The 15,569-nt window shown below is 43.5% G+C and overlaps 1 protein-coding gene across 1 annotated transcript; it reads right to left on the reverse strand.

The window, feature by feature from the left end:
- Positions 1–1,159: 1,159 nt before the first annotated feature.
- LOC110504130 (inward rectifier potassium channel 13) lies at positions 1,160–10,734 on the reverse strand. Its single transcript, XM_021582958.3, has 4 exons — positions 10,321–10,734; positions 5,323–5,581; positions 4,724–5,060; positions 1,160–4,474 (listed from the first exon to the last, which is right to left on the reverse strand). Exons 2-4 carry the CDS (start codon positions 5,521–5,523, stop codon positions 3,900–3,902), a joined length of 1,113 nt encoding a protein of 370 aa, XP_021438633.1. The 5' UTR covers positions 5,524–5,581; positions 10,321–10,734; the 3' UTR covers positions 1,160–3,899.
- Positions 10,735–15,569: the final 4,835 nt, after the last annotated feature.

Raw genomic sequence — 15,569 nt, forward strand, 5'->3', positions numbered from 1 at the left:
TAAAAAAACCAAAACAGAAATATGACATTTACATAAGTATTCAGACCTTTTACTCAGTACTTTGTTGAAGCACCTTTGGCAGTGATTACAGCCTCGGGTCATCTTGAATATGACACTACAAGCTTGGCACACCTGTATTTGGAGAGTCTCCCATTGCTCTCTGCAGATTCTCTCAAGCTCTGTCAGGTTGGATAGGGAGCGTCGCTGCACAGCTTCAGGGTTCAAGTCCGAGCTCTGCCTGGGTCACTCAAGGACATTCAGAGAATTGTCCCGAAGCCACTCCTGCGTTGTCTTGACTGTGCTTAGGTTCGTTGTCCTGTTGGAAGGTAAACATTTGTCCCCAGTCTGATATACTGAGCACTCTGGAGCAGGTTTTCATCAAGGATCTCTCGGTAATTTGCTCCGTTCATCTTTCCCTCATCTCTGACTGGTCTCCCAGTCCCTGCCGTTAAAAAACATCCCCACAGCATGATGCTGCCACCACCACCGTCACTCTGTAGGGATAATGCCCGGGTTTCCTCAAAATTGTTCAATCATGGTTTCATCAGACCAGAAAATGTGTTTCTCATGGTCTGAGTGTCCTTTAGGAGCCTTTTGGTAAACTCCAAGTGGGCTGTCATGTGCCTTTAGCTGAGAAGTGGCTTCCATCTGACTACTTTCCCATAAAGGCCTAATTGGTGGAGTGCTGCAGAGAAGGTTGTCATTCTGGAAGGTTCTCCCATCTCCACAGAGGAACTCTGGAGCTCTGTTAGTGACCTATACTAGTGAATACTTATGTAAATAAGGTATTTCTGTTTTTTTAAATGCATGTGCAAACATTTAGAAAAACCTGTTTTCACTTTGTCATTATGGGGTATTGTGTGTAGATACGAGAATGTTTTATTTAATCATTTTTAGAATACGGCTGTTAAGCAAGAACATTTGGAAAAAGTCAAGGGGTCTGAATACTTCCCGAATGCACTGTACTAACAGGAGGCAGCATGGTAGCGAGGCTGACTTGGTGTCGTACCGTACACCCCCAGCTGTAATACCACGGTCATACAGCATTACATTTTGTAGCCAATTGCCATCCACATTCAACATGTATATAATATTGTGTTATTGTGAGAGAACCTGTGAAATGAAGTATGAGAAAGTATGAACAAGTAATGTTTCTCCATTTGAATTGTTCAGAAAATATTATTTTATTTCATGTAATGTACACTGTACAAGCCATTGGAACATGTATTATGTTACAATAAGATTTTATCTCTGAAAATCAGGGCTTCCCATAACATTATTTCCATTTTCTTTTTAATCTTTGTGTTTTGCTGTTGACTCATGCATACATGCATGATGAAATAGTGATTTTCGTCTTTACATCAATTCAAAGGGAAAACGTAAAGATGATCTACTGACATCGTTCTCCAAACCTTTAACCTATCACTAAAGTGCTCAATCTAAAGTCATAGCATTTTACATATTGAACATGTGTAATCAATGTATAACAAATTATTACATTTAATCTTTGGCTAATATTTGGTGTAAATAGGCACACTGATTTCTGACTTTTTATAAACATTTAAGGCAGTAATCTAATACATTTTCAGTTAAATCAACTGATATTTTCTAATGCATGACTGAAATTTCTGACAGTTCAATATTATATACCTCAGTTTAAAATGATTGAAGACATTGAGTTGTCACCTTTCAAAGTAGGCTCCTCTAGACTACAGAGGCTGCGTTTACACAGACAGTCAAATTCTGATATATATATACTGTACCAGTCAACAGATTGGACACACTTACTCATTCAAGGGTTTGAATTCTACATTGTAGAATAATAGTGAAGATATCAAAACTATGAAATAACACATTTGGAATCCTGTAGTAACCAAAAAAGTGTTAAACAAATCAAAATACATTTTACATTTGAGATTCTACAAAGTAGCCTCCCTCTGCCTTGATGAAAGCTTTGCACACTCAAATCTAAAATAAAATATTTTCACTATTATTTTACAATGTAGAAAATGGTAAAAATAAAGAAATACCATTGAATGTGTAGATATGTCCAAACTTGTATGTGTGTCCAAAATATATATATATTTTATCACAAGTTGGGATTTTGTCCAATCAGATAAGCTCTTTTGCCAATAATTGGACAAAATATCAGATCTGGGCTGCCTGTGTAAATGCAGCCAGAGTGTATTCCATAGCAGCACGGTGTTATTGATTGTGGAATATCATCCTTCATGACAGTGAATGTGCCTGTTGGTTCTAGAGATCACAGGTAACTAGAACATGCTCTACAATTTAGTGATCTTCAATCGACTGGATAAATGCCCTTTGATGTGGATGGTTGCTTAACCAGGTAGCAGAGCCATAGAAACCTGTCCCTCCCATTTTGCCCCTAACCCACAATTTTCCGCCCCTATCTCTATCCCTGTGTTACTATACAGTACCAATTAAAAGTTTGGACACACCTACCCATTGAAGGGTTTTTCTTAATTTCTTACACATTTCTACATTGTAGAACAATAGGGAAGAACTCAAAACTATGAAATAAAACATATGGATCATGTTGTCACCAAAAAGGTGTTTAAACAAATCCAAATATATTTTATATTTTAAATTATTCAAAGTAGCCACCCTTTGCATTGATGACAGCTTTTCACATTCTTGGCATTCTCTGAACCAGCTTCACTTGGAATGCTTTTCAGACTGTCTTGAAGGAGTTCCCATACAGGCTGAGCACTTTGTTGGCTGCTTTTCCTTCAGTCTGCGGTCCGACTCATCCCAAACCATCTCAATTGGGTTGAGGTCGGGTGATTGTGGAAGGCAGGTCACCTGATGCACCACTCCATCACTCTCCTTCTTTGTCAAATATCCTTTACACAGGCCATGTGTTGGGTCATTGTCCTGTTGAAAAACAAATGATAGTCCCACTAAGCGCAAACCAGATGGGATGGCGTATCGCTGCAGAATGCTGTAGTAGCCATGCTAGTTAAGTGTGCCTTGAATTCAGACACTGTCACCAGAAAAGCACCTCCACACCATCACACCTCACATGCGGAGATCATCCGTTCACCTGCATCTCACAAAGACACGGCGGTTGGAGCCAAAAATCTGAAATTTGGACAGATTTCCACCGGTCTAATGTCCATTGATCGTATTTCTTGGCCCAAGCATGTCTCTTCTTATTATTGGTGTCCTTTATTAGTGGTTTCTTTGCAGCAACTCGACCATGAAGGCCTGATTCACGCAGTCTCCTCTCAACAGTTGATCTGGAGATGTGTCTGTTACTTGAACTCTGTGAAGCATTTATTTGTGCTGCAATTTCTGAGGCTGTTAACTCTAATAAATGTATTTTCTGCAGCAGAGGTAACTCTGGGTCTTCCTTTCCTGTGGCGGTCCTCATGAGAGCCAGTTTCATCATAGCGCTTGATGGTTTTTGCGACTGCACTTGATGAAACCTTCACAGTTCTTGACATTTTCAGAATTGACTTGTCTTAAAGTAATGATGCACTGTCATTTCTCTTTGCCAAGACTGTTCAATGCTGTCATCAAGGCAATGGGAGGCTACTTTGAAGAATCTCAAATATAAAATATATTTGGATTTTTTAACACTTTTTTGATTACAACTTGATTCCATATGTGTTATTTCATAGTTTTGATATCTTCACTATTATTCTACAATATAGAAAATAGTACAAATAAAGAAAAACCCTTGAATGAGTAGGTGTGCCCAACCTTTTGACTGGTACTATATATATAGATATTCTAAACCCCGGAACCCACCCATCCCACGTTGCTCTCTGTCCCTTACTCCTCTCACCCATTACCCTCTTCCCCTTCTCCCATACCTCATTCTCCCTTTCTTCCTGCCCATCCTTCCCTTCCACCCTCCTCCTTCCCCACCCTTACTCCATCCTGTCACTCCCATCCCCGTTGATTTGCACCACACACTCCTTGTCCAGAGGCTCATTGCAGTGGGCAATGCCAAAGTGCTGACTGCTCACCTGGTACCTGCCTTGCTTGTCCAACCCCACAGCGGGCACAAAGCGCCGCTCAAACTGGATCTCCTGGCGCAGGTAGGACGTCCTCTTCTGGCAGGCATCGCCCGTGCCCTCCTGGGAGGCGGAGAGAAACACCACTAGCTCAAAATGGCTGGCGCTGCCCTCACGCAGGGCCGGGTAAAGGGGGCTGTGGCGGTCCAGGACGTGATAGAAGGTGAGGGGGAAGATGAAGAAGGGGCAGGGGCGTGGGCCCAGCCGGTCCAGCTGGAAGTCCAGGTTGGTCTGGTGCAGGACTTGGTCGTCTCTCTGTTCGTACAGCACGGCACTGACCTCCACGTCCACCAGGGGGCGTCGCAGAAGGTTGGTGGCCCGGAACATGAGGCAGGGCTGGCCCTGGTGCTGACCTACCACTGCCTGGGGGCTGAACTGAATGGCCCCCGCACGCTTCTGGGGACGGGCGATCTTAGCCACAAACGCACCTGAGAGTGGGGAAGGGAGAGAGAGAAAATGTAGATATCAGTAGTTTTCCTCAGAAATATGTATGTTGTGTTGTTTTTTTATCTCTAGAGACCCAGGTGAGACAAAGATTGAGTATTAACAAGAAATTAAAATAATAGAGTAAGAAAAAAACAATGCAAGATGAAGAACACCAAACAGCTGTACCCTCAGCATTGAAACGGACAACAACAACCTGAGAAAGAGAAGTGCTCCTCTCCATTAGAAAGTACCTGTGATGAAAGCTTCCAGCATGAGCCCCAGCAGCATCTGAACTGCCAGCAGGGCTATAGCACTGGGACAGTCCCCACTGGGGAACATGGTGCCGTACCCTATGGTCAGCTGGGTCTCCAGGGAGAAGGAGAAGGCTGCGGTGAAGCTGGTGATGTATTTGACACACACTACGTGTCCCTCTGGAGGAGCGTCGTGGTCCTCCACCGCCAGGTCTCCATTGAGGTGGGCCAGTAGGTACCACAGACAGGCGAACAGCAGCCAGTGGGCCACAAAGGAGGTGCAGAAGGCCAATAGGACCCAGCGCCAGCGCAGGCACACCACTGCCCCCCACAGGTCCTGCAGGGGAGAGCCAGGGTGTATATACCCATTCAATTATTGCTGGTTTCCCAGACAGAGATAAAGCCTGATCCTGGTCTTATAATCAAGTTCAATGGATATTCTCAATTGAGAGTTTAAATTCAAGGCTAGTCTTAATCTATGTCTGCAAAACTGTCCCATAGAGTGTCTGTGTGTAACCTTTTATGTTAAGTTTACTTTTCCGTTTAGTCAGCAGCACCTCTTCAACTATTGTGTGTGTGTCAACTCATTTATTTTTTACCTGTAGGGCTAGCAGCCAGGCAGAGGCAGATGCCCAGGAGGGCCACAGGCCAGGGGAGGGAGGGGAGGACCGCAGGGCGCAGTGACCGTCCTTGGTCACTAGGCGCTGGCAAGACAGGTAGGACGGGGATGATGTGGACAACAGGAGAGGGGAGGAGGAGACCTTGTTCCCGTCCAGGACATTGGTTGTTTTGGTCGTCATGGTTACAGGGAGGTGAGGGGTCGAGGGCAGGCGAGTGGGCAGGTCAGGATGAAGGTATCTGGAAACAAGGACAATCATGCCAAGAATCATAGAAGACCGTTTATTATAACTTTGTAAACATGGACAACTTTGACTTTACAAATCCACTTTGACATTGTTATGTAGTTAGTTATGTACATAGGGGGACAGACAGAGAGAGACAGAAACTTCCAGAAACGTCTAGAATGTTGTTGCAGGTGATTAGAGATGTGCTCAGTGGGGTATCTGTCAGTGGAACACAGCGACATGCAGAGCAGGAATGTGTTGAGTTTAATCTTGGAGGAACAGACTCAGTAACAATCACTACAGTACCAGACTGGGACTTCTCTCTCCCATCTGTTCTCTAGTCTTGTTCAGCAACATGTTAGAATGCTTTATGGATGATCACTGTGATAAATAACACACACCCTCCTCATGTACTGACTGTAGACTATATGATGGGACGTTTTTACTATGTGATGATGTTTGAGGTATATATGAAAATATATGTCATTCTGTGAGATTAAAGATGTTTTTTTTATGAACCCATGAAGTCTCTTGTTTGCATTGTGTATGTACAGTATTTGCTAGCTGCAAGAGATGAGCTGAGAAAACATTGCACACATATTTTACAAACAATTATTTTAAGTGCTGTATCTAACTCACATCATGGACCAGAAGCACTTATAGGGATGCATGGCTAAAAATCGCTCCTGTTTATAATTTTAGCCTGTAAATTGTGCACCATATACTGTCTGTAAGTATACATGGAATATACAGCTAATAAAGTTATTCTGTTGAATCAAACACACTTCAATAAATGTAATTGTCAAAAGCTGTGCAATGTTTGTACAGCTAACGAAGTAGAAAATCAGCTGGGAAATTGTGTTGTTGTTCTTTTCTGTGTATTAGACGCATACAATTACACTCGGTAGTAAAAATGAGCCCTGAGCCTTGACTACACACGAGGGCAGTCACAAAAGTCGTGGGAATCTCACTGGAGTAACTCTATGTTTCTAAGGGGTTTTATTCATCAACATTTTAATTGGGGAATATTGAGGCACTTATGTTGGCTAATTAAATTACAGATTTGTTACAGTCAGAACCAGTGGTGGAAAAAGTACCCATTTGTCATTCTTGAGTAAAAGTAAAGGTACCTTCATAGAAAAAGACTCAAGTAAAAAGTGAATATCACCCAGTAAAATAATACTTGAGTAAAAATCTTAAAGTATTTGGTTTTAAATGTATTTAACTATCAGAAGTAAATGTAATTGCTAAAATATAATATTTTCCAATTCCTTATATAAAGCAAAGCAGGGAAAGCCAGGGGCTCCAATCATTTATCAATGAAACGTGTGTTTAGTGAGTCCTCCAGATCAGAGGCAGTAGGGATCACCAGGGATGTTCTCTGTTTAGTGAGTCCTCCAGATCAGAGGCAGTAGGGATCACCAGGGATGTTCTCTGTTTAGTGAGTCTTCCAGATCAGAGGCAGTAGGGATCACCAGGGATGTTCTCTGTTTAGTGAGTCTTCCAGATCAGAGGCAGTAGGGATCACCAGGGATGTTCTCTGTTTAGTGAGTCCTCCAGATCAGAGGCAGTAGGGATCACCAGGGATGTTCTCTGTTTAGTGAGTCTTCCAGATCAGAGGCAGTAGGGATCACCAGGGATGTTCTCTGTTTAGTGAGTCCTCCAGATCAGAGGCAGTAGGGATCACCAGGGATGTTCTCTGTTTAGTGAGTCCTCCAGATCAGAGGCAGTAGGGATCACCAGGGATGTTCTCTGTTTAGTGAGTCCTCCAGATCAGAGGCAGTAGGGATCACCAGGGATGTTCTCTGTTTAGTGAGTCCTCCAGATCAGAGGCAGTAGGGATCACCAGGGATGTTCTCTGTTTAGTGAGTCCTCCAGATCAGAGGCAGTAGGGATCACCAGGGATGTTCTCTGTTTAGTGAGTCCTCCAGATCAGAGGCAGTAGGGATCACCAGGGATGTTCTCTGTTTAGTGAGTCTTCCAGATCAGAGGCAGTAGGGATCACCAGGGATGTTCTCTGTTTAGTGAGTCTTCCAGATCAGAGGCAGTAGGGATCACCAGGGATGTTCTCTGTTTAGTGAGTCCTCCAGATCAGAGGCAGTAGGGATCACCAGGGATGTTCTCTGTTTAGTGAGTCCTCCAGATCAGAGGCAGTAGGGATCACCAGGGATGTTCTCTGTTTAGTGAGTCCTCCAGATCAGAGGCAGTAGGGATCACCAGGGATGTTCTCTGTTTAGTGAGTCTTCCAGATCAGAGGCAGTAGGGATCACCAGGGATGTTCTCTGTTTAGTGAGTCTTCCAGATCAGAGGCAGTAGGGATCACCAGGGATGTTCTCTGTTTAGTGAGTCTTCCAGATCAGAGGCAGTAGGGATCACCAGGGATGTTCTCTGTTTAGTGAGTCCTCCAGATCAGAGGCAGTAGGGATCACCAGGGATGTTCTCTGTTTAGTGAGTCCTCCAGATCAGAGGCAGTAGGGATCACCAGGGATGTTCTCTGTTTAGTGAGTCTTCCAGATCAGAGGCAGTAGGGATCACCAGGGATGTTCTCTGTTTAGTGAGTCTTCCAGATCAGAGGCAGTAGGGATCACCAGGGATGTTCTCTGTTTAGTGAGTCCTCCAGATCAGAGGCAGTAGGGATCACCAGGGATGTTCTCTGTTTAGTGAGTCCTCCAGATCAGAGGCAGTAGGGATCACCAGGGATGTTCTCTGTTTAGTGAGTCCTCCAGATCAGAGGCAGTAGGGATCACCAGGGATGTTCTCTTAATAAGTGAGTGAATTAGACCATTTCGCTGTCCTGCTAAGCATTCAAAATGTAATGAGTACTTTTGGGTGTCAGGGAAAATGTATGGAGTAAAATGTACATCATTTTCTTTCGGAATGTAGTGAAGTAAAAGTAAAAGTTGTCAAAAATATAAATAGTTAAGTACAGATAGGAAAAAAATTACTTAAGTGGTACTTTCAAGTACTTTACACCACTGGTCAGAAATAATCACTGGCACGGGCTAACAAGTCAGGCTGCAGCGGCTTGCTGCTAGCTACCACTTCTGTTCTCTAGGCCAAGCATGGGACTGTTATTACAGAAACAATATAGGGTAATGGGTAAGCATGGCTATGTGTTAGTGCAGTAAGAAGTGCTTCATTGTCCTGAGGTGGGGGGATGCCAGCTTGAGAGAGGCCATCAGAGAGGCCGTCACATGAGGGGCATGCTGCGTGCAGGGGAGGCAAAAACACACACACACAGTGGTTACAAATCGCCAATGTCCCCCACAGTCCGTTGGGCCTGGCGGCCATTTTCTCCTCAGTATGTGTGTGAGATAGTGGCGGCTATTAGCTGATGCTAACAACAGCACTCTTTCTGCGGGCTCTCTCTGTGGATGGATGAGGAGGCTCAGTGGCTGCTGGGATAGTTTGAGGTTGTAATTTGGGGTTGTTGGTTGGAGACAGCTTGGCTACATTGCTCCCTAAGCTATAGCTTAGTTTAGCCAACAATGATACAATCATCAGAGGGCCCTCTATCACTGCGAAGTGCGGTGCAGGAGCGTTTGCCATTTTCCAGCGGATACGTTAATTGTAGATAATACGTTATTGAGTGTTTGTCTTAGGTGCCAAAGTTTAAGGGGGTATAGGTATATGTAGGAGGAGGCTGTTTTACTTGTCCTCTGATTTATCCCTCCACTAGCCTCCACTGGTGTTGATTACCGCATCTTACATATGTTGAAGTTTAATATTACAACTTGTCCACCTCTGTTTCATAACCACAGATAAAGCATTTACAGGATTTATCTATAATATAACTGAGTCTATAACTGTTTAGCTCCAGATGGTTAACAGGGTCTCCCTCTAACGTCCAGCTTTACCCCCATCCCCATAGAGATCCAATGAGTACAAGAGGGGAGAACCTGATAACCACCTGGAGCTAAACAGTTATCGACTCAGTTATATTATAGATACATCCTGTAAATGCTTTCTCTGTGGTTATGAAACAGAGTAAGACAGGTTGTGCAAGTTGACCTCCCTTTGTCCTACTTAGGCCTATATCGAACGTGTTAAAAATGAAAAGAAACACCCATTTTGTTACTTCAAGCTGGAAAAAGTTGACCTGTTATTTGACTTCTTCAGTCTAGGGTCTCCGAGGGTACAAGCTGTGTTTATGTATTCATTTACATGTACATGATTGACAGTAGACCCAGTCTTGGTTAAGTTTTGCTGGCATGGGTGATTCGGCTGGTCAATTTCTTGCACATTGTTCAATAATGTTGCACAAACTCAATCTTGAAAGTTTGAAATTTGAAAGTCTAACTTTTTTGGGACAGATTTTACAGCTTTTTCTGTTGTGATGCACCATAGTCTCATCTCTCTGTCTCCCTCTCTGTCTCTAACGCTGTGTCACTCTCTGTCTCGCTGTCTGTCTCTCTCTTTGTCTCTCTGTCTGTCTCTCTTTCTGTCTCTCCCTGTCGCTCACTCTGTCTCTCTATCAATGTCTCTCTCTCTCTCACTCTTTCTCTCTCTGTCTCCCTCTCTGTCTGTCTCTGTCTCCCTCTCTGTCTCCCTGTCTGTCTCCCTCTCTGTCTCTCTGTCTCCCTCTCCCTCTCTCTCAATCTGTCTCTCTGTCGATGTCTGTCTCTCTCTCTGCCGCTGTGTCTCTCTCCCTGTCTCTTTGTCTCTCTCACACACAGTCTCGTATCACCCTCTCTCTCTTCCTCTCAGTGGCCTGGATCGTCTGACTCCCAGTCCATCCGTAAGGTTACTCACCGTAGTATAGCACCAGGGCCAGCGATCACCCGTCTGATGGTGCCCTTTTCACCCGAGCGCTGATCCGAGGGCGGGCAGGAGGCGAGGCCAGGGGGGGGAAAACCACCAAATCCGTGGGATGAGAAGATGGGGGGTAAATCCCGAGGTATTCCCAAGGTAAAGGAAGGAAAAGATAGTGTCACCCCAGGAACTCTTCGGCGTGGGAGCCGGACTGAGCCCAACGCTCTGCTCTTCCGATCTGCAGCTCCGGCTCTCTGCCGAGGATGATTCGATTGGTCACATTACTCTGCATGTGGCCAATTAGTGTTCCCGGAAGGCGAGAGAGGGAGGAGAATAACCCAAAGAACAACACCTTGTCACAGTTCATTGACAGAGCCAGTTGTAGCTCCTCTGAGTCCTGTGGTTGGTAGGAGTAAATTAGTATAGGAATGATGATGAGAGAGAGGCTCTGGAGGGGGAGTGTGACAACAGGGTGTCTTTGTGTGTGTGTCTGTGTGTGTGTCTGTGTGTGTGTCTGTGTGTGTGTGTGTGTGTGTGTGTGTATGTGTGTGTGTGTGTGTGTGTGTGTGTGTGTGTGTGTGTGTGTGTGTGTGTGTGTGTGTGTGTGAGTGTGTGTGTGTGTGTGTGTGTGTGTGTGTGTGTGTGTGTGTGTGTGTGTGTGTGTGTGTGTGTGTGTGTGTGTGTGTGTGTGTGAGAGAGAGAGAGAGAGAGAGAGAGAGAAAGCGAAAGAGAAAGAGAAAGAAAGAGAAAGAGAGGGAGGGGGGTGGAGAGAGAGAGAGAGAGAGGGAGAGAAGGATTGATTGTTCCATTGCAAAATCTACCTTCACATTACTATCTACCCTCACTCTTTAATAAGTCTTTCTGTTGCTAAAGTTTTAAATGTTGCAGAAGTTCAAAGTTCAAAGAAAGAGACTTGGCAAAATGGGTGGGGCTATATCTTGCCTGGTTGGCCTTGTCCGGGGGTATCGTCGGACGGAGTCATAGTGTCCCCCGAACCTCCCTGTCTCAGCCTCCAGTATCTATGCTGCAATAGTCTATGTGCTCGGGGCTAGGGTCAATCTGTCCTATCTGGTGTAATTCTCCTGTCCCATCTGATGTAATTCTCTTGTGTGAACTCTCTCTCTCTCAGGGGCTTTATTGCATGGGAAACATATGTTTACATTGACAAAGCAAGTGAAGTAGATAATAAACAAAAGTGAAATAAACAAAAATGAACAGTAAACATTACACTCCTAGAAGTTCCAAAATAATAAAGACATTTCAAATGTCATATTTTGTCTATATACAGTGTTGTAACGATGTGCACATAGTTAAAGTACAAAAGGGAAAATAAATAAACATAAATATGGGTTGTATTTACAATGGTGTTTGTTCTTCACTGGTTGACCTTTTCTCGTGGCAACAGGTCACACATCTTGCTGCTGTGATGGCACACTGTGGTATTTCACCCAGTAGATATGGGAGTTTATCAACATTTGGTTTGTTTTCAAATTCTTTGTGGATCTGTGTAATCTGAGGGAAATATGTCTCTCTAATATGGTCATACATTGGGCAGGAGGTTAGGAAGTCCAGCTCAGTTTCCACCTCATTTTATGGGCAGTGTGCACATAGCCTGTCTACTCTTGAGAGCCAGGTCTGCCCGCGGCGGCCTTTCTCAATAGCAAGGCTATGCTCACTGAGTCTGTACATAGTCAAAGCTGTACGTTGTCAAAGTTTAGGTCAGTCACAGTCTCTGTTTTCTTGTGAATAATTATCTTTTTGTTTTCTCATGATTTGGTTGGGTCTAATTGTGTTGGTGTCCTGGGGCTCTGTGGGGTCAGTTTGTGTTTGTGAACAGAGCCTCTGAACCAGATTGCTTAGGAGACTCTTCTCCAGGTTAATCTCTCTGTAGTTGATGGCTTTGTTATGGAAGGTTTGGAAATCGCTTCCTTTTAGGTGGTTGTAGAATTGAACTTCTCTTTCTGAATTTTGATAAATAGCGGGTAACTGCCTAATTCTGCTCTGCATGCATTATTTGGTGTTTTATGTTGTACACAGAGGATATTTTTTCAGAATTATGCATGCAGTCTCATTTTGTGAATTCTTGGTTGGTGAGAGGACCCCAGAGCTTACAACCATGAAGGGCAATGGGTTCTATAACTGATTCAAGTATTTGAAGATCCTAATTGGTATGTGGAATATTTGTAAGGGGTGTGTTGGTGCCAATTTCACCTCATTCTACCCCTTCAACCAGGGTGGTAGTTGCAAATTTTCCTCTGTTTATTACGGATGATCAAATCAGGAAAGAGATTAGTCATTTCAGTAAGTTTGCTAGCAGTTTTCGTGTACTGTCAGTAGGTTTTCAGGCAGATGCTGTTAAGCACGTTGTTTCGCACCGCAGGCAAGTGTTCATGTTTCTGAATAACAATGAGCAACAGCTAAATGTTCATTTTAAGGAAAAAGGGGGAGAAGAAAGGAGGTGGGAGTGGAGGGGCTGGTATGGTCAAAGGCACCATGGACCTTTTGCCTGGTGCTGGGGGGAGGCCCTGACCAGAGAGGAAGGGCAGGTGGTCAGGATGGGAGATGGAGATGAGGAGGAGGAAAGTCAGTCTGAGGAAGAGGATGATGCGGAGGCCTATTTTTCAGACTCCTCTTCATTGGGTCTGGAGCTGACAAGCAGAGGGGACAAGCAGAGGGGTCAAAGTACACGGTGAGGGAACTGACAAGGTTCCTGAATGAGACCAAGAGGAAAAAAGTACATTTTGAGGCTTTTCTTTCTGATCCGAGAAAGTTTGTAAGATCAGTATAACATTGTTGTGTCTTTGGCTATGCCGGATTAAGTGATATGACATGCTATTCTATGAAATCCTTTCTCTGTAATTAATATTACCTGATTGAGCTAGTCATGTATAGTGGGGCAAAAAAGTATTTAGTCAGCCACCAATTGTGCAAGTTCTCCCACTTAAAAATATGAGAGAGGCCTGCAATTTTCATCATAGGTACACTTCAACTAAGACAGACAAAATGAGAAAAAAAATCCAGAAAATTACATTGTAGGATTTTTTATGAATTTATTTGCAAATTATGGTGGAAAATAAGTATTTGGTCAATAACAAAAGTTTATCTCAATACTTTGTTATATATCCTTTGTTGGCAATGATAGAGGTCAAACGTTTTCCGTAAGTCTTCACAAGGTTTTCACACAGTGTTGCTGGTATTTTGGCCCATTCCTCCATGCAGATCTCCTCTAGAGCAGTGATGTTTTGGGGCTGTTGCTGGGCAACACGGACTTTCAACTCCCTCCAAAGATTTTCTATGGGGTTGAGATCTGGAGACTGGCTAGGCCACTCCAGGACCTTGAAATGCTTCTTACGAAGCCACTCCTTCGTTGCCCGGGCGGTGTGTTTGGGATCATTGTCATGCTGAAAGACCCAGCCACATTTAATCTTCAATGCCCTTGCTGATGGTAGGCTTTGTTACTTTGGTCCCAGCTCTCTGCAGGTCATTCACTAGGTCCCCCCGTGTGGTTCTGGGATTTTTGCTCACCGTTCTTGTTGATCATTTTGACCCCACGGGGTGAGATCTTGCGTGGAGCCCCAGATCGAGGGAGATTACCAGTGGTCTTGTATGTCTTCCATTTCCTAATAATTGCTCCCACAGTTGATTTCTTCAAACCAAGCTGCTTACCTATTGCAGATTCAGTCTTCCCAGCCTGGTGCAGGTTTACACTTTTGTTTCTGGTGTCCTTTGACAGCTCTTTGGTCTTGGCCATAGTGGAGTTTGGAGTGTGACTGTTTGAGGTTGTGGACAGGTGTCTTTTATACTGATAACAAGTTCAAACAGATGCCATTAATACAGGTAACAAGTGGAGGACAGAGGAGCCTCTTAAAGAAGAAGTTACAGGTCTGTGAGAGCCAGAAATCTTGCTTGTTTGTAGGTGACCAAATACTTATTTTCCACCATAATTTGCAAATAAATTCATTAAAAATCCTACAATGTGATTTTCTGGATTTTTTTTCTCATTTTGTCTGTCATAGTTGAAGTGTACCTATGATGAAAATTACAGGCCTCTCTCATCTTTTTAAGTGGGAGAACTTGCACAATTGGTGGCTGACTAAATACTTTTTTGCCCACTGTAAATGTAATTAACTAGAAAGTCGGGGCACCACAAAATAATATTTATAGAGCTATTATTTTCCCAAATCAACTCTTAAAGACCTAGTAATATTTTACATCAATAGCAGTCAATATTAATCGTCACCTTACTTCAGTCTCATCTGAACGTTGTAAATTATTGGTTATCTTCACGAACCCTGGCTAACAAGTTGAATCAGCAATACAAAATTGGGTTTAATTCTTTATTTAGTAAATACCTAACTAATCAAACAGAATTACATATACACAGAATGAATCATACCTTGATTACAAATTATGTCATAAAGGAAAACGTCCCTAGCGGACGGAGCAGATATGACAGCTGGTTACACAAAGGAAAATGGGTTGGGTTTGACTGAAAGAGCGGGAAGACTGAGGAACAAAGGGAGAAGCTGTGCTATCATAAATGCAATATTCTATGCATTCTAAATTACCTCCCATTTGGAAAAGGAAAATGCAATAAATATTTACTCTGAGCTGCGCTTCAATAGGTTGGTGGTAGATGGAAGGCCGTGTTGCCCAACAGAGTCCTTGTCCTTTGAAGAGAGTCTCTGGTGGTGAATGGGAAACGTTGTAGTGTCGTCGTTGGGTGGTAGGCGGGATACTCTGTCTGTCCTTTCCAAACCCACGTTTTTAGCTGCTGTTGCTAACTCAATGGCTAGGATGTCTCACTTATTTAGTGAATAAGAGTTCAAAGTTCATACCATTCACAACCAAAGCTCACGCTGAGGTTGGCTTAGTTCTGTAGTTGACATATTAGTCCTTTTCAACGTCGTCCCCACATCCTCGGATCAGGAGGTTACATTTTCGTCAAGGCTTATATAGTAAAGGGAGAAGTGTGTGTTTTCATAGTTTTATAACCCATCTCTCTTCACAGGGGCGGGCCACTGATTGAGCAGAGCCCTAACCTTATGAAAACCCAATTCTCTCATTTGGAAGCTAAAATTACATTTAATCTTTTCACCAATAATTTTATATTCAAACATTTAAACTGCACAAAAATTCCATGTCTCTCTGCTCGATGAAACTATAATGTGTAGACTTTCCACTGTACCGTTTATGTCATCCTATCATTGATGAGAATGTCTCAGATGACAACCGAACTGACATCATAT

Source organism: Oncorhynchus mykiss, chromosome 24 (genome assembly GCF_057628025.1).
Source record: "Oncorhynchus mykiss isolate SJ-2025 chromosome 24, ASM5762802v1, whole genome shotgun sequence".
In the NCBI taxonomy this organism is placed as follows: Eukaryota; Metazoa; Chordata; class Actinopteri; order Salmoniformes; family Salmonidae; genus Oncorhynchus; species Oncorhynchus mykiss.